The 17107-nt window shown below is 53.8% G+C and overlaps 2 protein-coding genes across 2 annotated transcripts; one reads left to right on the top strand and one right to left on the bottom strand.

The window, feature by feature from the left end:
• Positions 1-3999: 3999 nt before the first annotated feature.
• Positions 4000-5341, bottom strand: J4E88_001227 (uncharacterized protein; the record flags this gene model as incomplete). The annotated part of the gene is made up of 2 exons (XM_049394897.1): positions 4000-4954; positions 5004-5341. 2 exons carry the CDS (start codon positions 5339-5341, stop codon positions 4000-4002), a joined length of 1293 nt encoding a protein of 430 aa, XP_049258761.1.
• A 7764-nt stretch (positions 5342-13105) lies between these two features.
• On the top strand, positions 13106-14642 carry J4E88_001226 (uncharacterized protein; the record flags this gene model as incomplete). The annotated part of the gene is made up of 2 exons (XM_049394896.1): positions 13106-14044; positions 14169-14642. 2 exons carry the CDS (start codon positions 13106-13108, stop codon positions 14640-14642), a joined length of 1413 nt encoding a protein of 470 aa, XP_049258760.1.
• Between the last annotated feature and the right edge of the window lie 2465 nt (positions 14643-17107).

Here is a 17107-nt window from a genome sequence, read left to right as displayed (position 1 = left end):
GGATGAATTCGACGCGGTACATGTCGAGGAGGTATTTCACCCGCAAAATGTTGGTGGCGTTGTACTTAGCCCGAGGTACAGTCACATCCTTAGTTTTTCCGGCCAGTCTCAAAAACAGAGAGAAGAAAGGTAGAATTCTTCCGCGTTTGGACCCGCGGTATCTCGGACCGGCATAATTACGCGTCTTAACTTGTCTGGGGAAGCCCCTTGCTTGAACGGCTGGAGAGCTGGAGAGGTTCGAGGCCTCGACATTGGCGGCGTGGGGGTCATTTTCACATGTCGGGGGGCTGTAAGCTCTGAAGACGCTGTTGAGCTCCGAGATGGTGATGCCTATACTAGTGATGATGATCTGACGACATGCAGGTATCTCAACAATATGCCTTGCCTTACCTGTACACCTCACGGTATCGTAGCAGTAGATTGCATGTGCAGCGAGGCACGCCGCTATCATGTCACGGTCGGACCATCTCGAACCACCGACGTGTCGTCCAGAAATACTTTGGTACATTGCCCCTCCTCAATTAATTTGAAGGAGTAGTAGCTTGGGCGTTTGGTACATGCGTTGAGCAATCTATCCCAATGTACACCCATTCTCTCGGGTATCCGCGACATTGGTCGGGTAAATACGAATCTAGATTAAACGATTATATGTAGCGTTGCGCCTTGATGCGCCGCAGAAGTCGGTTATTGAGATAAGAACAGCGGTAAGAGGTGATCGGACGTATATGGTCCGCGATGCACATGCGATGCGCGGTCGCTTAGAGCAGCGTGCATGTAATTGCAAGACTCCGGAGACAGCTGTCAGACTGTTGCCTTGATTGTTGACGGTATTCTCAGGTGTGAGAATCAGGCTGCGTCATCATGAAGTGAGACCAAGACTTGCGATCCTGGAATCTAGCGTGTCATGATAGTTGCATAGTGTCCTTCTGTGCGGCTTGGTAGGCGGTACAAACGGCTGTCACGGGACCACACATCCGCGATATGGAGTGCAGAAGCCCTCCATCGTTATGCCGGAGATGTAACCTCGACTCGTATGTGAAGGCATTGGATGGTTGGCGAACGAGCGGCCCAAGCTGCAAAGCATCTGTGCATCGCCCTTGCGCAGGGCACCGGAAGCAATATATATTACCGTCTAGATAGAACCGATCTGCGGAATAAAGTGTTTGCGTGGACCTGGTTGCGGTCGCTTAAGTGCAGTACCAACAGCCTGGTACGGCACAGTGTTGGGTTTAGATGAGAGAGCGTTGTGCTAGATCCTGCATCTCGTATGCTGTGCAAGTGCGGCTGACCTCAACGAGCACTCTGGAAACCATATTTCAAACCTTTGAGGGTAATGTTGCCCCTGCATGGACGGAGGTTGAGTCAGAAAGGGTGAATCGAGGCAGAAAACGTGCGACGAGCTTTCGATACCCTCGGCTGACACGGAGCAAGGGCGGACGGAAGGATATTGGCGTGTGAGACCGACAATGAAACTCCCCCGGATGATTTCGATAGCGAGAACTGCGACTGAGCATTGTTCACTTGGCTCAGTTCTGCTTGGCTTTGAGCCGCATCGGATCGGAGAGGATGCCGGTTGTGACGATGCTAGTCAAGTGCTGCCTCCGACTGCACAATTGGCGGAAACCCAGCTGTATCGGGAAGTATATGCGATGATCGAGATGTGGAGAAGGGATCCTCTCCACAGTCCACGACACCTCGTCCTTCCCTCTGACTGGTGCATTTACTGTCGGCAGCATGCATTCCTCGACGCGAGTACGTTTGCACAAGTGATCCACCCCCAAGATACTATGTGTGTGACTCGCATGTCGCCAGCCTTAACCGCCGCGATTTCCTGCTCAGGCAGGTCCGGATTGCCAGTGTGGAGACCCCACAAGTAAGCGATTCTGGTACTTAGGATGGATTCGCGGCCTGGATGGGCGGCTCTAGAAGCTCGCTAGACGCCCTTTGCTATGCGGTCCCGAGTCAGCAAGCAAGGGGCGGAAGGCTTAGTAGAGTGTGGTATTTGTCCCGCCGGCTGTGTTCTCTGGGGTGAATGGAGAGTACTTTTGTGGGACAGAAGTTTGTCTTCCCCTTTGTCGTGCGTTATCTTTGCTTTTCTGGGCTGACAAGAAAGAGGGGCGGATCTAGCTGCCAAGTCGACATCGGGACAAGGCGTGCGAGCTAAGGGCCCACGATGGTCAGGTACGTGAGCAGATTGGCGTGCACTGCACTTCTGTAACGGGTAACCCACGGCGGAGCTACGTCGACAATTCAAAGCATGTGCCGGAGTCGCGTGGTAATGCTGAAGCTGCTTGCCAGCTCCATCCTCCTGCAAATGTCGCCGTCTGGTTGCGGCGTGCTGGTCTGGTGCGTCTCGCTGCTCGAAATGCAAGCCTACTGTTGGTCGTGTTGATAGGTGTTGTATACAGAGACGTATGTATCTTCGCTTCGCGCCCGCCGGCCCGACACCTGGGCATTGTTCAAACGCCGCAATATCTAGCGCTCAGCCAGCGGAGAAGATCCCGCCAGACCTGCCGATTCGCACACTCGAGACTGTCACGATCGTCATCGCTGTGGAGTAATGACGGCGCTGCTGCACTCTGCAGTCCGGGGTGCATGCCCAGGTGTACCAGAGATGATCGCCTCAATCAACCGGCGGGAAATAAATGTGACGAGTGAAGATAGGCTATGGGAGTTTCGCACTTGCAAATCCGAGACATACAATCTGACGAGTCGCTTGGAGGCTGTCGAATCGCATAGTCTCACATGGAAACGCGGCGTCTGCCGATAGCCAAGTCGCGATTCGTGCTGTGGTGAGGACCAGAGATAAGCCAGCACGATTCGATAGATCCCCGCAAGGATGTCACCCAGCCAAAGCATCTCGGAGATTGCCAACGTTGTTGATTCTGTCCATTTGGCACCAAGGCGCCTTCCGGTTTCGGACTGCGACAGTGAAGCATGGCAAGCGCCACTATTATTGCGTGTGCCACGTACTCCACAGTCTGACTCCTCCCATGTTCCGTCCTCTCCGCAAAAAAAAACTTTCAGGGCCCTCGTGTCATCGCTCTGCTAGCGCCAGTACCGCAAGGTGTGCGTGCCAGAGTCGTCATGGGTCGGAGCTTATCGCACAATGCGGAAAGGGACAAGAATAGCTATTAGCTGCTCACACAAGATGAGTGAGCAAATGAAACATGTCTGGATATGTTGGGTGGGAGGGTGGCTAGCCTGCCTCTCCTCACCGCACATTTGCCCTACCTGCTCCGGGGTAAGACACCATGCGTAGGAGAGGATCGTGTTCGGGACAGAGTGTGGTAGTACCAGACAGCGGAATGTGGGGAAATGCCGGTCTTGTTTGAGTGCTGTTGGTCCGACCCGTATCGTAAGATTTGTTTGTGGGTGTACCAGACAATCGACAAAACTTATCTGCGGGGAAACACTGGGCGTGGTGGTTGGGCAGTGTGGAGAGATTAGAAAGATAGGCTGGAAAATTCCACCTTTCCGGGTTGTGTATGCAAGTATGCTTGGTTCCCTGCTGATGATTCTCGTTACTTGCATCACCATGGTGCTAAATCACGTCACGCATAGCGACATGCTTCACCCTAACATAACCATCTCGTAATTACATGCTCAAATGCAGATAGAGTGACTAAGTGTGGATTGGTATTTCAATTAAGCGCCAAGCTGGGGGATACTGTCTAATCATCTCGGCACTGCGAATAAGCAGGCGCTTCCCTCACAACAGCCAGGCCGATGAAACAAGGCTGAGTGGAACTTATACAAGATTGCGAATCGCCAGATGCGGCTTCGCGGGGTATTGGATCCAACAAAACAAATAAGAAAGGTCTATCTGGGTGGTGGGGTCTGCGATGTAACAGAAATCGTGAAATGCCGCAAGCATTACTCCTCATGAAAGTTTGTCCATGTCTAATCTCATCGCTTGCTAACGTGAATGACGGAATGCGAAAATGCTGATAGAGAACGCCGATGCCATGCTAGTGGAGTGGAGTGGAGTTGAAAGTTTTAGTTGCGATGCGACAGGTCCTCACCGGCTAACGAAGCAGTCGCCGAGGAGTTGCCGGAGGAGAAGCCGCTATTGCTCGGGCCATTGAGGAGATCCTGGACGGCCACCTTGGGTACTTGTGGAACCGGCAGTTTTCGCTGGGCGCCCTCTGGTTTTGAGATGATGTCGCCTATGCGCAACCCGGAAGATTGACTGGGCACGTAAGGTTGTTCCCGATCTGTAGATGGCTCCATGGGCGCCAAAGCTGGTACGAAGTTCTGGTTTAAACTCAGATGACGTAGATGAGGAAGCTGGAGGTCATTGAAGCCGTGCGGGCGTAATCTGGGTGAGTGCGCAGGAGTTGCGAGTGGGGTGTGGTCAGGAGTGGGGCTGCAAGAATCGTGAGAGAAAGTCGGCGAGGGAGGAGCAGTCGACGTTGGCGAGCCTGGTCTCGACTTCTTTGTCATACGGTGCGAGTACGGGTCGTCATCCTCGTGTGAATGAGATCTTGACATTGGCTGCGACGAGTACGCGTACTGAGAGAGGCCAGGCAGACGGCTGGCGTAGGGATGGTAGCCGCTCGTGATGTGGTGTCTACTTGAGTGCGAGTAGTGACCAGGGCGCTGCTCTAGTCTTGAGGCTGCGTCTGCCAGCAGATCCATGGGGCGGGATAAGCCGCTGGGGCTGTTGCTGTTACTGCTGTTGAAGCCGCCCTGGTGGTACGCTGCCAAGTCGTTGCCCATGTTTGGCGAGTAGTTGGAGAATGAGTGAGGAGGTGACACATTCGGTGAGCCAAGCTGAGAGCCTGGAGCACTGCGGGAGATGGGCTTGGATGGAGGGGGCATCATGTGCGCAAGGCCAGAGCCAGGCTCCATAAGGCCAGCTTGAACGGCAGCAACAGCGGCCTGGTGGGCAGCGGCATGTTGCTGGCCCTTTCCCCGCCGTGAGTTGGGGTTGTTGTGTATCCTCGAGTGTCTATGGAGAGTTAGCTGGAAGTTGGCAAGACGTGGTTGCTGTGACATACCGAGTAAGTTCGTCGGAGCGAGAAAATCGCTTTGTGCAGCCGGGGAAAGTGCAGGCATGGGGCTTCTCTCCAGTGTGAGTGCGAATGTGGCGAGTCTGATGTTCCAGACGGTGGAATGCCTTGTCGCAGAGAGGGCACTTGTAGGGCCTGGGGAGATCCTGACGGGGCTCGTCCGACTGCTGCGGGGCGTTTTGCAGCAGGGGAGCCATGAGGCTCACGGTAGCAGTAGCCATGGAGTTGGAGTGTTGGGTGGTAGTGGGTAGTTGGTGCTGTTGTTGGGAGGACGTGTCGGGGTTCAGCAGGTTGGCGAAACCTGTCGAGGCAGAGTTGGATTGCATGTGACCGAGGGTGAAAGTTTGGGGAAGGGGGATGATGGGGGGCTCGGATATATGTATGGATCAACGAGGCGGGCGTGTGGGGGTCGACTGATGGCCGTCAGGGCTGTCTGTGCTGACGCGGGCGAGGATATGCCGGAGCAAGCGCAGAAAGAAACGCGGTGCGCCAGTGCGGCTTGGCTTCCTTCGGGGGGCGCTCGAGTCGTGGAGACGTATCAAGAAATGCGGGCCCTTGAACGCTTGCGTGATGACTTGCGGAGAGGAGCGTGCAGCGGGTGCAGGGAGCTGCTGGAGCGAGTCCTGAGTGCGTCCGAGGCCTTTTTGGGCGGGCGCGGGTGAGATGGGGGATGGGATGCTATGGCGCAGTACCCAGCGGAACTTGCCTTGGGCCGACGCTGGTTTTGATGGCGCAGTCGCCGGTGGAGCTGCGACAGTTGGTTGAGCGCACGATGCAATTTGCAATCGTGAGAATTCTGCAGCTGAAATTTTGCAGCGGTGAGTGTCGGCGAGAGGTTGCAGAGGGCTACAGTACAGGTGTGCGCAGCAGACCGGGGCCCCCAAACTCTCGTGATGAGGCCAGGACACCGAGTGGGCGTACGTGGGCAGAGTGAGGCAGCAGGTCAGATGGTGCTACGTCGCTGCGGAGAGGTGGGCGGGCGCTGCGGTGCGAGTGATGGGCGCCGCGAAGCTGGGGCACAGAGATAAGGAGACGGCGGCCTTTGTATGGGGTGCTCGAGACGTCACACATCTGGGGTTTGTTTGTGCTCCCGCATCTCATGGATGCGCCTTCCTCAGCGGCCACAGGCGCTCCTTCCTCAGCCATAGGTGCGCCTGCCCCTCGTGGCCCTGACTCCTCCGTGCCTGCCTACACCGCAGCACAACACCACGGAATTCACCCACCCTCAGGGATCCGGCCATGCATCCCCGCTGCTGTTACTTGTGCTGAGCGCTTCCGCAATCACCTCCACCCATTGGCCCTGGCCGACGACCACTAACGCTCCCCAACACACGCAGCACACCTGATTTACCCACTGGCTTTGTTCGCGTTCCACCGCAGCCCGGGGGCTGATCCAAGACGCGTCCATGGCTGTGGGGGATCATTTCCTGGGGTACGGCAGGCACAGCAAGCAACAGTGAGCCACCATGTCGCCCCGAGACCCCTCGTTGCAGTGCCTCGCACAGCATCGCAATATCTCTCGCAGCATCTACACACCAGCACATGCGCAGCCGAGTAGCCCCGTGCTACCGAGCCGGCCACCTTGCCTTATACTACGGCCCGCCTTCTATGCGTCTTCCCGGCCTGTGCACTCACACAGTCACAGATGAAGATGCGAGTCGGTGAACCAACGCAGGGCGAGGGCGATCTCTGCCGAGACGTGCCCAAAACTGACGATGCATCGGCAAAAGCAGCATCAGCATGGCTTCACCATCAGCTCATACTGTGCGACGAGTTTTCCCTACTCCGTACTTATCGCAGCCCCTCGCTGACTAGTGGTCTCCGCCTCGGTCCCGCAGCCCATCTCCGCTGCTCGTTATCTCCAACGCACCCTGCCGTACCCCTGTGAGTGGCTTTGCAGCAGATCGTGGGGGACCTTTGCAACGGACCGGCGGTCCCGAACATTATGACGCCTACTTCCTTGGTATTGTTGCCAATGTGAGAACTGCTTCACGGCTCTAACTACGTCCCTTAAAGTCGCCGATGCCGTCGCAGAGCACTGATGCAAATGCTACGCTGCAATTTCAACATCGGGTCCGCTATTCTTATCTCTTGTTCGAGAAATTTTTGAGTACTGCTAGCCCTTCGATAGCTCGCCCCGCTTTGTGGCGCTTCCTCCGAGCGTACGCCTATGCCGAGCCGACAGAAATTTCTCACGCCAGCAGAGCCAGGAGCTGTTTCTGTGGTAAACGTGGCATCGGAGATTCTCGGAACGCATGTCGCTGGAGTTGTGGCTCCGCTCAATTCCACCTCGGTGACGTCTTAGCTGCTTCTGGACCTCCGATATGCAAGGTACGCCTTTGTGGAAGCTTTTGTAGAAGCACTGTCCTTCCAGACGTCACAGTGCTAGACCCGAAACCAGCACAACTCCAGCTTAGTTATGCCGACGTTCTTCCACCATGCGTTTCGCTCGTGAAGACAGCGAACGTCGGCCGAGGCACAGTTCCAAGCAACCTCTGTCCTGGCAGATTGCCATCTGCGACGTCGGTCGGACCAGTGCCCGTCGACCTTCCAATCCCCTGGGTGACTGACAGCTGTTGCGCAGTGGGACCAGTTCTGCCAGGGTTTTACCTTCTCATCGCCCAGCGAGACCTGACACTCACCAACTGTTGCAGCGCTTAATGACTTCAGACTGGAATTCCCAGGGTTTCTTTGGCCCATTGTACTGACGTGTTTCGCAAGTCTGGAAGACCCCATTACGCGTCAAAGCCAACAGTACCCGATAGTATCGGTTGATCTACGGGTCGGGCTCTGGGGCCCCGCACCGTTGACAGTGGCTCATGGACCGAGACGAGGCGAAGGCGATCCAGGGGTTTTGTTTCGATGATACCGCCACCTCATCAGATCCGACCTTCTCTGCCTAGACTTACCGTAGTGGTCATGTTGTTCACTACTCGATGTCAGTCTGTCGTCTTCAAAGATAGTGACAAGACGCAACGACGCGACGACCCCAGTACATCACGCCAAGCTTCGGTGGCAATCCCAGTGCACAGATGGTGGGAACAGATTACGAATGCTGCATAGCTGGGGTTGACATGGACCGATGGCGGAATTCGAGGTCTGCAAATTTCTTTAATGCAGTCACCCAACATGAACAAATCTCCAGTCACATGTCGATCCTACGTCAGACCACGATCTCCACAAGTCTGCATAAAGATCGTCGTCTTGTCCGCAATTGCTGCGCTTGACAAACTCAATAGACCTCCTATCGCAATTATTGAGCGCTTCTCCAGGCTCTAATGCCCCAGAGCATTTCACTAGCAACCCCTCATGGATCTACGAAGCCCCGATCGTGATCTTGGGAACAATCAATCGGATGCAGCCCGCGGATGAAGGGAGAATGTCGATCTGCCTTTAGCCCCGGGGAGATTCGCGTTATGCCAGGATGATCGCAACTTCTGAGGCCGGGGATAGAGTTACTTACACGAGGGCCGCTGCGAGGCTCTCAGCTGTACAGTGATGAGGATCAACACAGAAGATGGTACACTACGGAGGCTTCCAGTCTTTGGTCGATCGGAAGTGGCCTACCAATTGATATAATGGGCTTTTCGTATTCACGAGCACGATTGACAGACTGGGGATGTCCTTAATTGATGGCTTGGTCCCTCGTGACCTCATCCTCTTTCTGTCCGTTCGGGTACTATAGAGCCACATAGTACTGTTTCGGATGTTAATGGTCTTTGTTTGAGTGCACGCTATTACGCCGGCCTGGTTTGTCGATGGCGAACGCGTCTCGCATATCTGCCCGCGCAGCACTGGAGTTCATTTCATGCTTGAGCTGTTGTGCAAGCGCCTATGTTGATATGAGCTGCGCTCAGTACCAATCTTGGATGGTTCTGGTGTCTTTCCGTTCCGCTTGTCGCGGGAGATAGAAACCCAGTCAGCAAAGACCTTTGTGCATACCCACTTCATGTCGAACTTTAGTCCGTATGACAACTGAGCCAAGGCGCCTGCATAGCCATAGATCGGCTTCCGCTTGTTAACTTTGACACCTTTGTGTTTAACAGGACCAAAATGTGCACTCGGTGCAAAGTCTTACTCAACTTTGTTTTACTAGCGACTCAGCTTCGCACTAGTGTTTGCGTATGGTCTTGCACTATACCTATCTATCCCTTACGTCCTTAAAGGCTAAGGCAACAATAATCGTTCAAGAAAGGTAGCAATCGATAAAGTATGTTTTGCTACACGATCTGCATGTTCCTGCGGTGCAATACTGCCCTCGCTTGTAAGCGCGTCGATTCGCATGCTTGTTGTAATACCACCAGAGCACTATGTTATAAACGACAACGCCATGCGGTGTCTTGTAGCAGCCAGATACATCTAAGTCAGGAGCACATCTTGTTCATAGGCGGGTTGCTGACTACCGGTACTAGCAAATGTACAGAAAAGGCAATACAGGCCGTGGTATCAAGTGTCTTATAAGCAGCAAGTATCAATACCGCCAGCCCATACTCATACAGCGCGTAATTACTATCAGAAACGAATCATTCGGACAACAAAGTAGGTACTACTCATCGCATTGACACCAGTCACTAGCCTCTCTTTCCTAAAATTCAAGTTCGCCTTAACATGCATATTGCAGAACAACATACGAAGCCGCTATCACCATCCTCCAGTGTGCACTACGTTATCATCTCGGACACCGTTACCCGACCAACAATACCGTTACGTACGCACGCCGTCTTCCTCTGCACCTCCTTTCACGGATTACTCGAAGAGGCAACAGCGTTGCAAACCTCCAAACACCAGATTCAGGATCAACACCACGATCCCCACATCAGGCGTCCAAGCGAAGCGAACATCTTGCTTCACAGGCGGGTCGGCCCCGGATACCGCGTGTCAGTCGCCCGCTAGGGCCGTGAATGCCGTCTCTTCACGCAGCCTCCGCCTCCATCAGGGCAAGGGATCAACGGTGACCAGCGAAGCGTAGTGCGTTTGTGGAGAAGCGTGGGGAAGGAGTGACATTGCGCGGTTGATACTAAGGCAAGGACCTTCTGCATCTGGCGTTAAACGACGCCCCTGCTGTTGGTGGAGCCGATGATATGCGTTGAAGCTGTTTCTGCCTGGCATGACAGATGCTGATTGTTGTGGAAAGAGGAGATCACCATCTCTTGTGCAGTTTGTGTGGCTGACTGGCGGTGAGCAAGTAAATCTAGATTTCGTTCACGTATGCGCCCTTGGCGACAGGACAGTAACATGAACTATCGCTTGCTGCGGAGTCCACATTGGAAGCAGGTGCTTCTCCGGCAGGATTGTGTAGTTCGCTATGCTCCCCGTGGGGTAATCAGATGCGATTGTATCAGTGGCTTGCTATAACACTGTCGCGAAAATGCCTATCACATGGTCAGGTGGTCTGCCACGAGCAATCAGAACGTGAAACAAGCAGGTAGGTGGCAGCCCCCACGCCCAGGCGACACACCAACCCCGCTGACCCCGGACTCGCGAAGCCTCAAGCCATCATCATCCAAAAGAAGCACGACTTTTGCCGGTGAGAAACCCAGGGCTTTGGGTTTGCGGGCGCTTCCCCGATCCCTGTGAGCACCGGAGTTCCGGGGTGATGCATGCACGTGTAAAGGCTGATGAGGCTTGTGTTGTGCATTTGCTTTTTGTTGCTTTTCGTGGATACCGCTAGCCTGGGGACGACACCCATAGGCTCTGTGTCCGGATTTGTATAAGTGGAGGACGGATGCGAAGCAAATCTACCGCCGGAAGAATACGTACATGCCCGAGCTGGATTACGCGGAAACGAGAGTGTTTGACCGTAGCGCGCGGAGACGCATCTCGGTGCTGATGTCAGAGCGCTTCGAATGCAGGCGAGCATGCGGGTTGGTGCGGAGACAAGGTGTGGGTGTTCATTCCGGGGTGCACTGTATGACCCCACACGGCTGAATAGCGAGACCCATTCCCGCGGGCCGGAGGCCTGTATCATCGGTGGAAATGCGAGATCTACGTTCTAACTGGTAGATTTGCCAGTTTTTAGACCTTGCATATGAAGAGAAGGGAGATACATACGAGCTTACCCCAGATGTAAGCAGAACACGTCTGACGAGCAACGCGCGTCGCGACAGAGCAATAACTTGGCGGGTCTTGACTGTGGCAGAGGTGTAGGGTGGACTGGTGCCCCTACAATCAAAGCGTAGATGTCCGTGTTACCTTCTTCTTATGGCCCTCTGCGACAACATCTAGGCGAGGTCCCACAGCGTCGTTCTCGTTGACGGCTGCTTCATCCATCAACAACCCCTCAGTGGCGACTTCATCGTCTTCTATCCAGCCATAGAGCTCATCAGAATTTGGTTCTCGAGCCACGTCCTCGTCGATCTCGGCGAAGGATCTTTTAGGCGGTCTGGCTTCTGTTGGGACGAACAGAGGGGTTGCAATATCGTCGGCTGCTACATTCATGTCGCAAAGACCGTGCTGTATAGCGTCAGCGGGAGCTCATCGCACAGGATGTTGGAGCGCATCGTGGTAGATGAACGCTCTGCAGGTAGTATATCGACGCACATGGTCAATGGTGAAGGATACCACGTTGCCCACACTGCCTTCTTCCGCGAGAGCTACACCATTCGCCTTGACCAAGCCAGCAAATCGCGCTTTCTGCAAGCTGTCGGCTTGTACCTTGCTCTTGGCCTTGGCGTGTCGGGGCCAGTCTCTGAAGAGAACCAGACGAGTAGAAACGCCATTCTCCCATTCGATCCCTGATATTGCCGGTACCAACAATGCGCGTGAAGCGCCACGGATGCGTGTAATGGTCTGGCTCGTCACTAGTAGGGCGATGTCGTGCAGTGCAGCGAAGCGCGTAAGTGTGGCGATCAGCTCGTTGATGACGGTATATCGACGTCCCGCAGCCCACCGTGCCTGATCTGTCTTGTTTTTGGGTAGGCGGTCGTCGACATTGCGGGGGTATGCGTTATCGACGAGGGTTGCAAGAGAGTCTACGACGACCAGGCTGGTGCCGTGCGGAGGAAAGGCAGCGGGCGCGTGCATGAACAGCGCCAGGAAATGGGCAAGCGTCGGCATGGGCAAGTAGTGGAAATGAGCACGCAGTTCATCTCGAGAGATACCGGGCGCATCGGGTTGCGCAGTGAGCATGTCGTCGACGCGATGCTTGACCAAAGGCGCACAGGCAGCGTCTGCAAGCAATCAATTAGCCCTGGTCCGCAGTTGTGGACATATACATACCGATCCATATCACTCGCTGGCCCTCGCGCAGGGCAGAGACTGCAGCCTGTATCCTTGAACCCTTCAGCCGCCGTCTCTTGTGAAGCTGTGACGCAGGCACAATTACCCAAATGCTGTCTTGCCGACTCCGGACGGGCCGAAGATCTCCGTCACCTTGCCGCGTATGTATCCGCCCGAGACATGGTGGCCCGGTAGGCTCGGCGGTGAGAGGACCTGGTCGAGCTGTGCCAGGCCCGTCGATACAGTGCGGGCTCCGCGCGCATGGAGGCTTTGGAGGGCTTGGGATGCCGAGACGGTGGGCAGCCTGTCTGTGATAGTGTCAGTTATCTATGCCATCTGCGCGAGAGGAGCAATTGCCTACGCGACGAGGGCGACAGCTGGGGTGCTTCTTCACTGGCCATGGTGTGTCGTGGCTTGCGGTCGAGCCTCAGCGGATTGCGATGGTGGTGCGGTAGTCTCGTGATCTCGCGTTGACGTGCATGACGTTTCGCGTTATTCTGCTTGCCCTGTGCGCGATGGGGTCGAGAAAGCCTTCGTGTAGGTAGAAGGTGCGTATGGTGGGTGTTCGGGAGACTTTGTCGAGAGCAAATGCGGGCCGCGGTTTATCATGACTCGCACCCTCTCCTCACTTCCACATGCCTTGCTTCCTTCTCTCGACAAACATACTGCCCCAGGAGAGACGCGTTTTGGGTGATCTGGTCTTTCACTCGTTCAAGCACACCTGCCTTGTGTGTTCTAGCGCCGACGATATTGCTTGGGCTTATACCTTGGCATGTTTTCACGATAAGAGTCGCATCTTCGAGCTTCTAGATCTCTCCTTTGACCACACGCCACACTCCTCTCCCTAGTAGCGTGTGAACGTCTACACCAGCATGGCGGAAAATGTCGAAAACTTCGTACTTGCTGCCAATGGTATGCTCAAAGAAGCTGGCATCAACATAACACTCCAGGCAGTCCTCCTTACGACGGCATCTTGTATCGCCCCTCTGGTCTTTTTGCTTGTTCTCGCTGCCTTCAAAACACCAAAGCCACTACCTCCGCCAGCCGGTTGCAGGAAACTCGGGCTCCAAGGACGCAGTAACCTGGAGGATCAGTATTCTAAGAGATATGCCAAGGGCGGTGACCCCACTCTAGAGAAGCCATGGACGGTCAAGGCACTCTTCGTCTACCCCCTGAAGTCAGGTGCACCCGTCGAGTTGAGCAAGAGCGACATCGATCGCACAGGACTGAAATATGATCGCCAGTTCACCCTCGCCCAGCAAGTCACGAGCTTGCCCACGCTAGACGGCAAGGTGACCAGTGAATGGCACTTTATGACCCAAAGGAAATTCCCTCGCCTTGCTAAAGTCGACACTGAGATCTGGGTTCCGGATCCTTCCGCAAGAGGCTACAAAGAAGACGGAGAATGGGTCAAAAGTGAGGGATGCTTGGTCATTCGTTTCCCCTTTTCTCCCGACACCGACTTCACGATCGAGGGTCTGATCAACTATGGAAAAATCATGTTGGCAAGATTGAGTCGAAAATCGGAGCCGATGCTGGAGTTCAGAGTACCTTTCAACCCTTCGCCGGAGAGGATCAAGAGCAAGGGATATCGGAGCGAAGTTTTGCGTATCTGGAAAGACAGCCCTACTGCACTCAATGTTAGCTCGGAGATTGATCGCGAAGTCTTCGAGAAGTTGAGATATACCCTTGGTGCAGCAAATCCAATTGCGCTCTTCAGAATTGACACGAATGCGTATCGGGAAGTACACAAATGCGCGCCCAAAAAGGAGGATGTTGGATTTGAGACGGTCATTGGAATGCACGATTCGGTACGTATGGATTTTTTCAGTCATGTCTTACTATTCTTTGATCTCAGCTGTTGCCGTTCCAGGCGCCTGAATCTTGGAGATTCTGTCCTGACCTTCTACGGCATTATGATTAATAGTACTACAGTACCCGATCCATATTTTGAATCTCGCTTCGGTCCACGACGTAGCATCCAAGCTCCCCAATCCCTCTTCCGAACTTCCAGAACTCTGGCAAAGGCATCTTACCCTCCTCGACGCGCTGCGATTCCGCGCAAACATTTACATCACTGGACCTCCTGCCTTTGCCGAAGACGACTGGAAGCAGGCACAAATTACTTCATCTGATTCCACATCCTCCATGAACCTGCACATCTCGTGTCGGACGACCAGGTGCAAGTTGCCTAACGTCGACCCAAAAACTGCTGTAGCCGATAAGAACGAGCCTCTGACTACGTTGAGGAGTTACAGGGTTATCGATGAGGGGTCTAAGAATGCGTGTCTGGGTATGCAAGTCACGCCATTGGATACAGGAGCCGTCGCGGTGGGTGATAAGATTGACGTGTTGGAAATTGGGAAGCATCGATTTGAAGGAGGGGAAGGAAGGAAGGTTGACGGCTGAGCGACACCGCAAGCTCAAACGATGGAAACCGCGTAGATATCTCCAGGTACCTACTGCGGTGGAAGTAAGACTGCCTCTGTAAAATAAATGCGAGATTCTCTTGATCTCTTAGGTTCATTGGCTGTGTAACAAAGCATTTTCTCATCAGTAACCCATACCCTCATATCATTAACCACCCCCATTTCATTTCCCACTCCCTTTCCATCTTCCAGGCCCTAGGATCCCAGGATGCGTATCCCGGCTCAATGGCCCAACTCGGCATAGTAAACAAGTCCTTGCACAGCTCTTCCTCGTCCACCACACCTATCAGCTTTATCAAACTATCCCTCATTCGCGGAAATGGGAGCCGGTCAATCCACCGCGGATGTACAATCATCATTTGCAGCTCTGTTGGATGCAGAGGTAATGGAATATGCGGCTTCGGCATGGGAGTCCGTGAGGAGTAGGTAGTAGCGCAGGAAATGCCTTGGATGTCGCCGTTTGCATAGAGTGCAGCAAAGACGGTCAAGGGGATCATGGTCTGGGCTAGTGGGGAAGGTATTGAGCAAGTTTGGGGGTAGGGGTTGCACGTTAAATCAATCTCTAGTGCGCTAGAATGTACTTCTACGTTCTGGAAATGTGGGCAGGGTGATCTCGACGTATTGAGATGCGCGATATCGTCTGGACTGGATCTAATTGCGATCTCAGATGATGTATCATTCGTGGAGGATTCCGGGCGTTGGGTTTGAGGCAATCGCGATGTCGATATGCTGGTTTCGTTTTGAGCTTGACGTAGTCGCTGCCCTACATTATATGAGTATAAAATGATGCATGCGCGATGGTCCACACATACGGCGTGCACGTTGTGCCAATCGGTCCTGTATCTGCTTCCTCTTCTTCGCATCTTGGACATTTTTCCACTCATCATCCCTTGGATCCGTTCTTCGTGCCATCGTTTTTCTACTAATAGCTTTTGAAGGCACTTATATAGGTTTCCCGCAGTTATAGGATCGAGTAGAAACTCGTGGGAATACTCCTGTAAGGCGTCCACAGTGCTTACAAATACACGGGCACTGATAAAAGAAGGCTGCACTAATGAGCATGGGTCTCGGAAGAGCGCTTACGACACTCAAAATTGAAAACTCCCACTTGACAAAGTGTGGCTCAAGCAGAGCTGACTTTCAAGTTCTCGTTGGCGTTCTGCTGCCGCGTTAGACTTGGCGATGTCTCCGACTGTCTCTACGTAGGTAGAATACGCCATCTTCACATCCCCCATTTCGTCGTATTATTCTCTAAGGACTCCAATCTTGCAATCTTTTTGAAAATCAGGAGCTGATGAATAAAGAAGGTAGAGAATAGTCAAAATGGAGAGAGACCTTGGGAGCTGGAGGCAGCCATGGTGGGGCTTCCTTTCTAGGATTGGTTGGCGCGGGGCTTAGTCACCACGGGGCCCTCCAACTCTTGCCGTTTGCTTCCAAGAATGGGTCCTGCTTCAATCAATGATTATGTCCTGGGATACCGTCAGCCTCTAGACATCACGCTGATCACCTATAAATGCCGCACGGCCTGAAGCCATCCTGGCTTCTAGGTCATGAGGGTTTATCACACTCGTCGAGGCCTCTGTTCGTGTGTCTGACAAGATCAAATGCCGCGTCGAAAGCAACGAAGTCACATCAACCCGCTATTGCGAGCTCCTCAGCGTGCTCGTCCAATAGTGCGGATCCGGAATGGGCTCTCGGCAATGCCTACACCGTCAACCCTGCCGAGGCATCTCGTCAATCATTCGCAACGTGGATACATAAACGAATGCGATACGCTTAACTCATCGATCAGAAAGATCCCGGATCTTACCAAGAGCGGTCTGTGGAAGATGAGCGAAGAGAATCCGTCCTTTAAGGGCTGCGATAAAACACTGCTTGCATGCACACGAAGTCGAAGGGATGCTACCAAAGAAGGGACGTCTGTGTCTCATCTCATCGCAATTTCTATGTCTAAAACCCTATGTAGGCATGTCACACTAATCCTAGATGCAGGCTGGCAAACTTGTAACGGAAACGTAGTCCCTAGTGTACTTTGAGAGCTCAGCAGCCATCAGTAGACAAGGCCTCTCCCAGGTATTCTACTACATCGTGGAGGTTACTCTGTTCACCTTTGCAGAGTTCAAGACGATTGGTACAAGAACAGCGTTGTCAAGGACAGCATACGTCGGAGACCATGGCCTAGACCGATATTGCAACTGCTTTGTTGGCCTGTCGAGGATCTGGCCCGGCCATACCCGTGCAAATCTCCCGGTTACACCAACTGGTAACAAGTTGTTGAAAGTGCAGACTACGGAGATCATACACCCGTCGAACATGTTCATTCACACAACCTGGCCTGACAAATCGGCCGTCTAACTCGGGTCCGCGACCGCGCACACGAAGGGCGTCGACTTGTCTATGCTATACCGGCTAAAGCTGATTGAACCAAGCGGACATGCGTCCTAT

The sequence above is a fragment of the Alternaria novae-zelandiae genome, assembly GCF_023758075.1.
Source record: "Alternaria novae-zelandiae strain BMP 2774 chromosome Unknown scaffold_2, whole genome shotgun sequence".
In the NCBI taxonomy this organism is placed as follows: Eukaryota; Fungi; Ascomycota; class Dothideomycetes; order Pleosporales; family Pleosporaceae; genus Alternaria; species Alternaria novae-zelandiae.
This window is presented reverse-complemented; position numbering and strand designations above follow the sequence as displayed.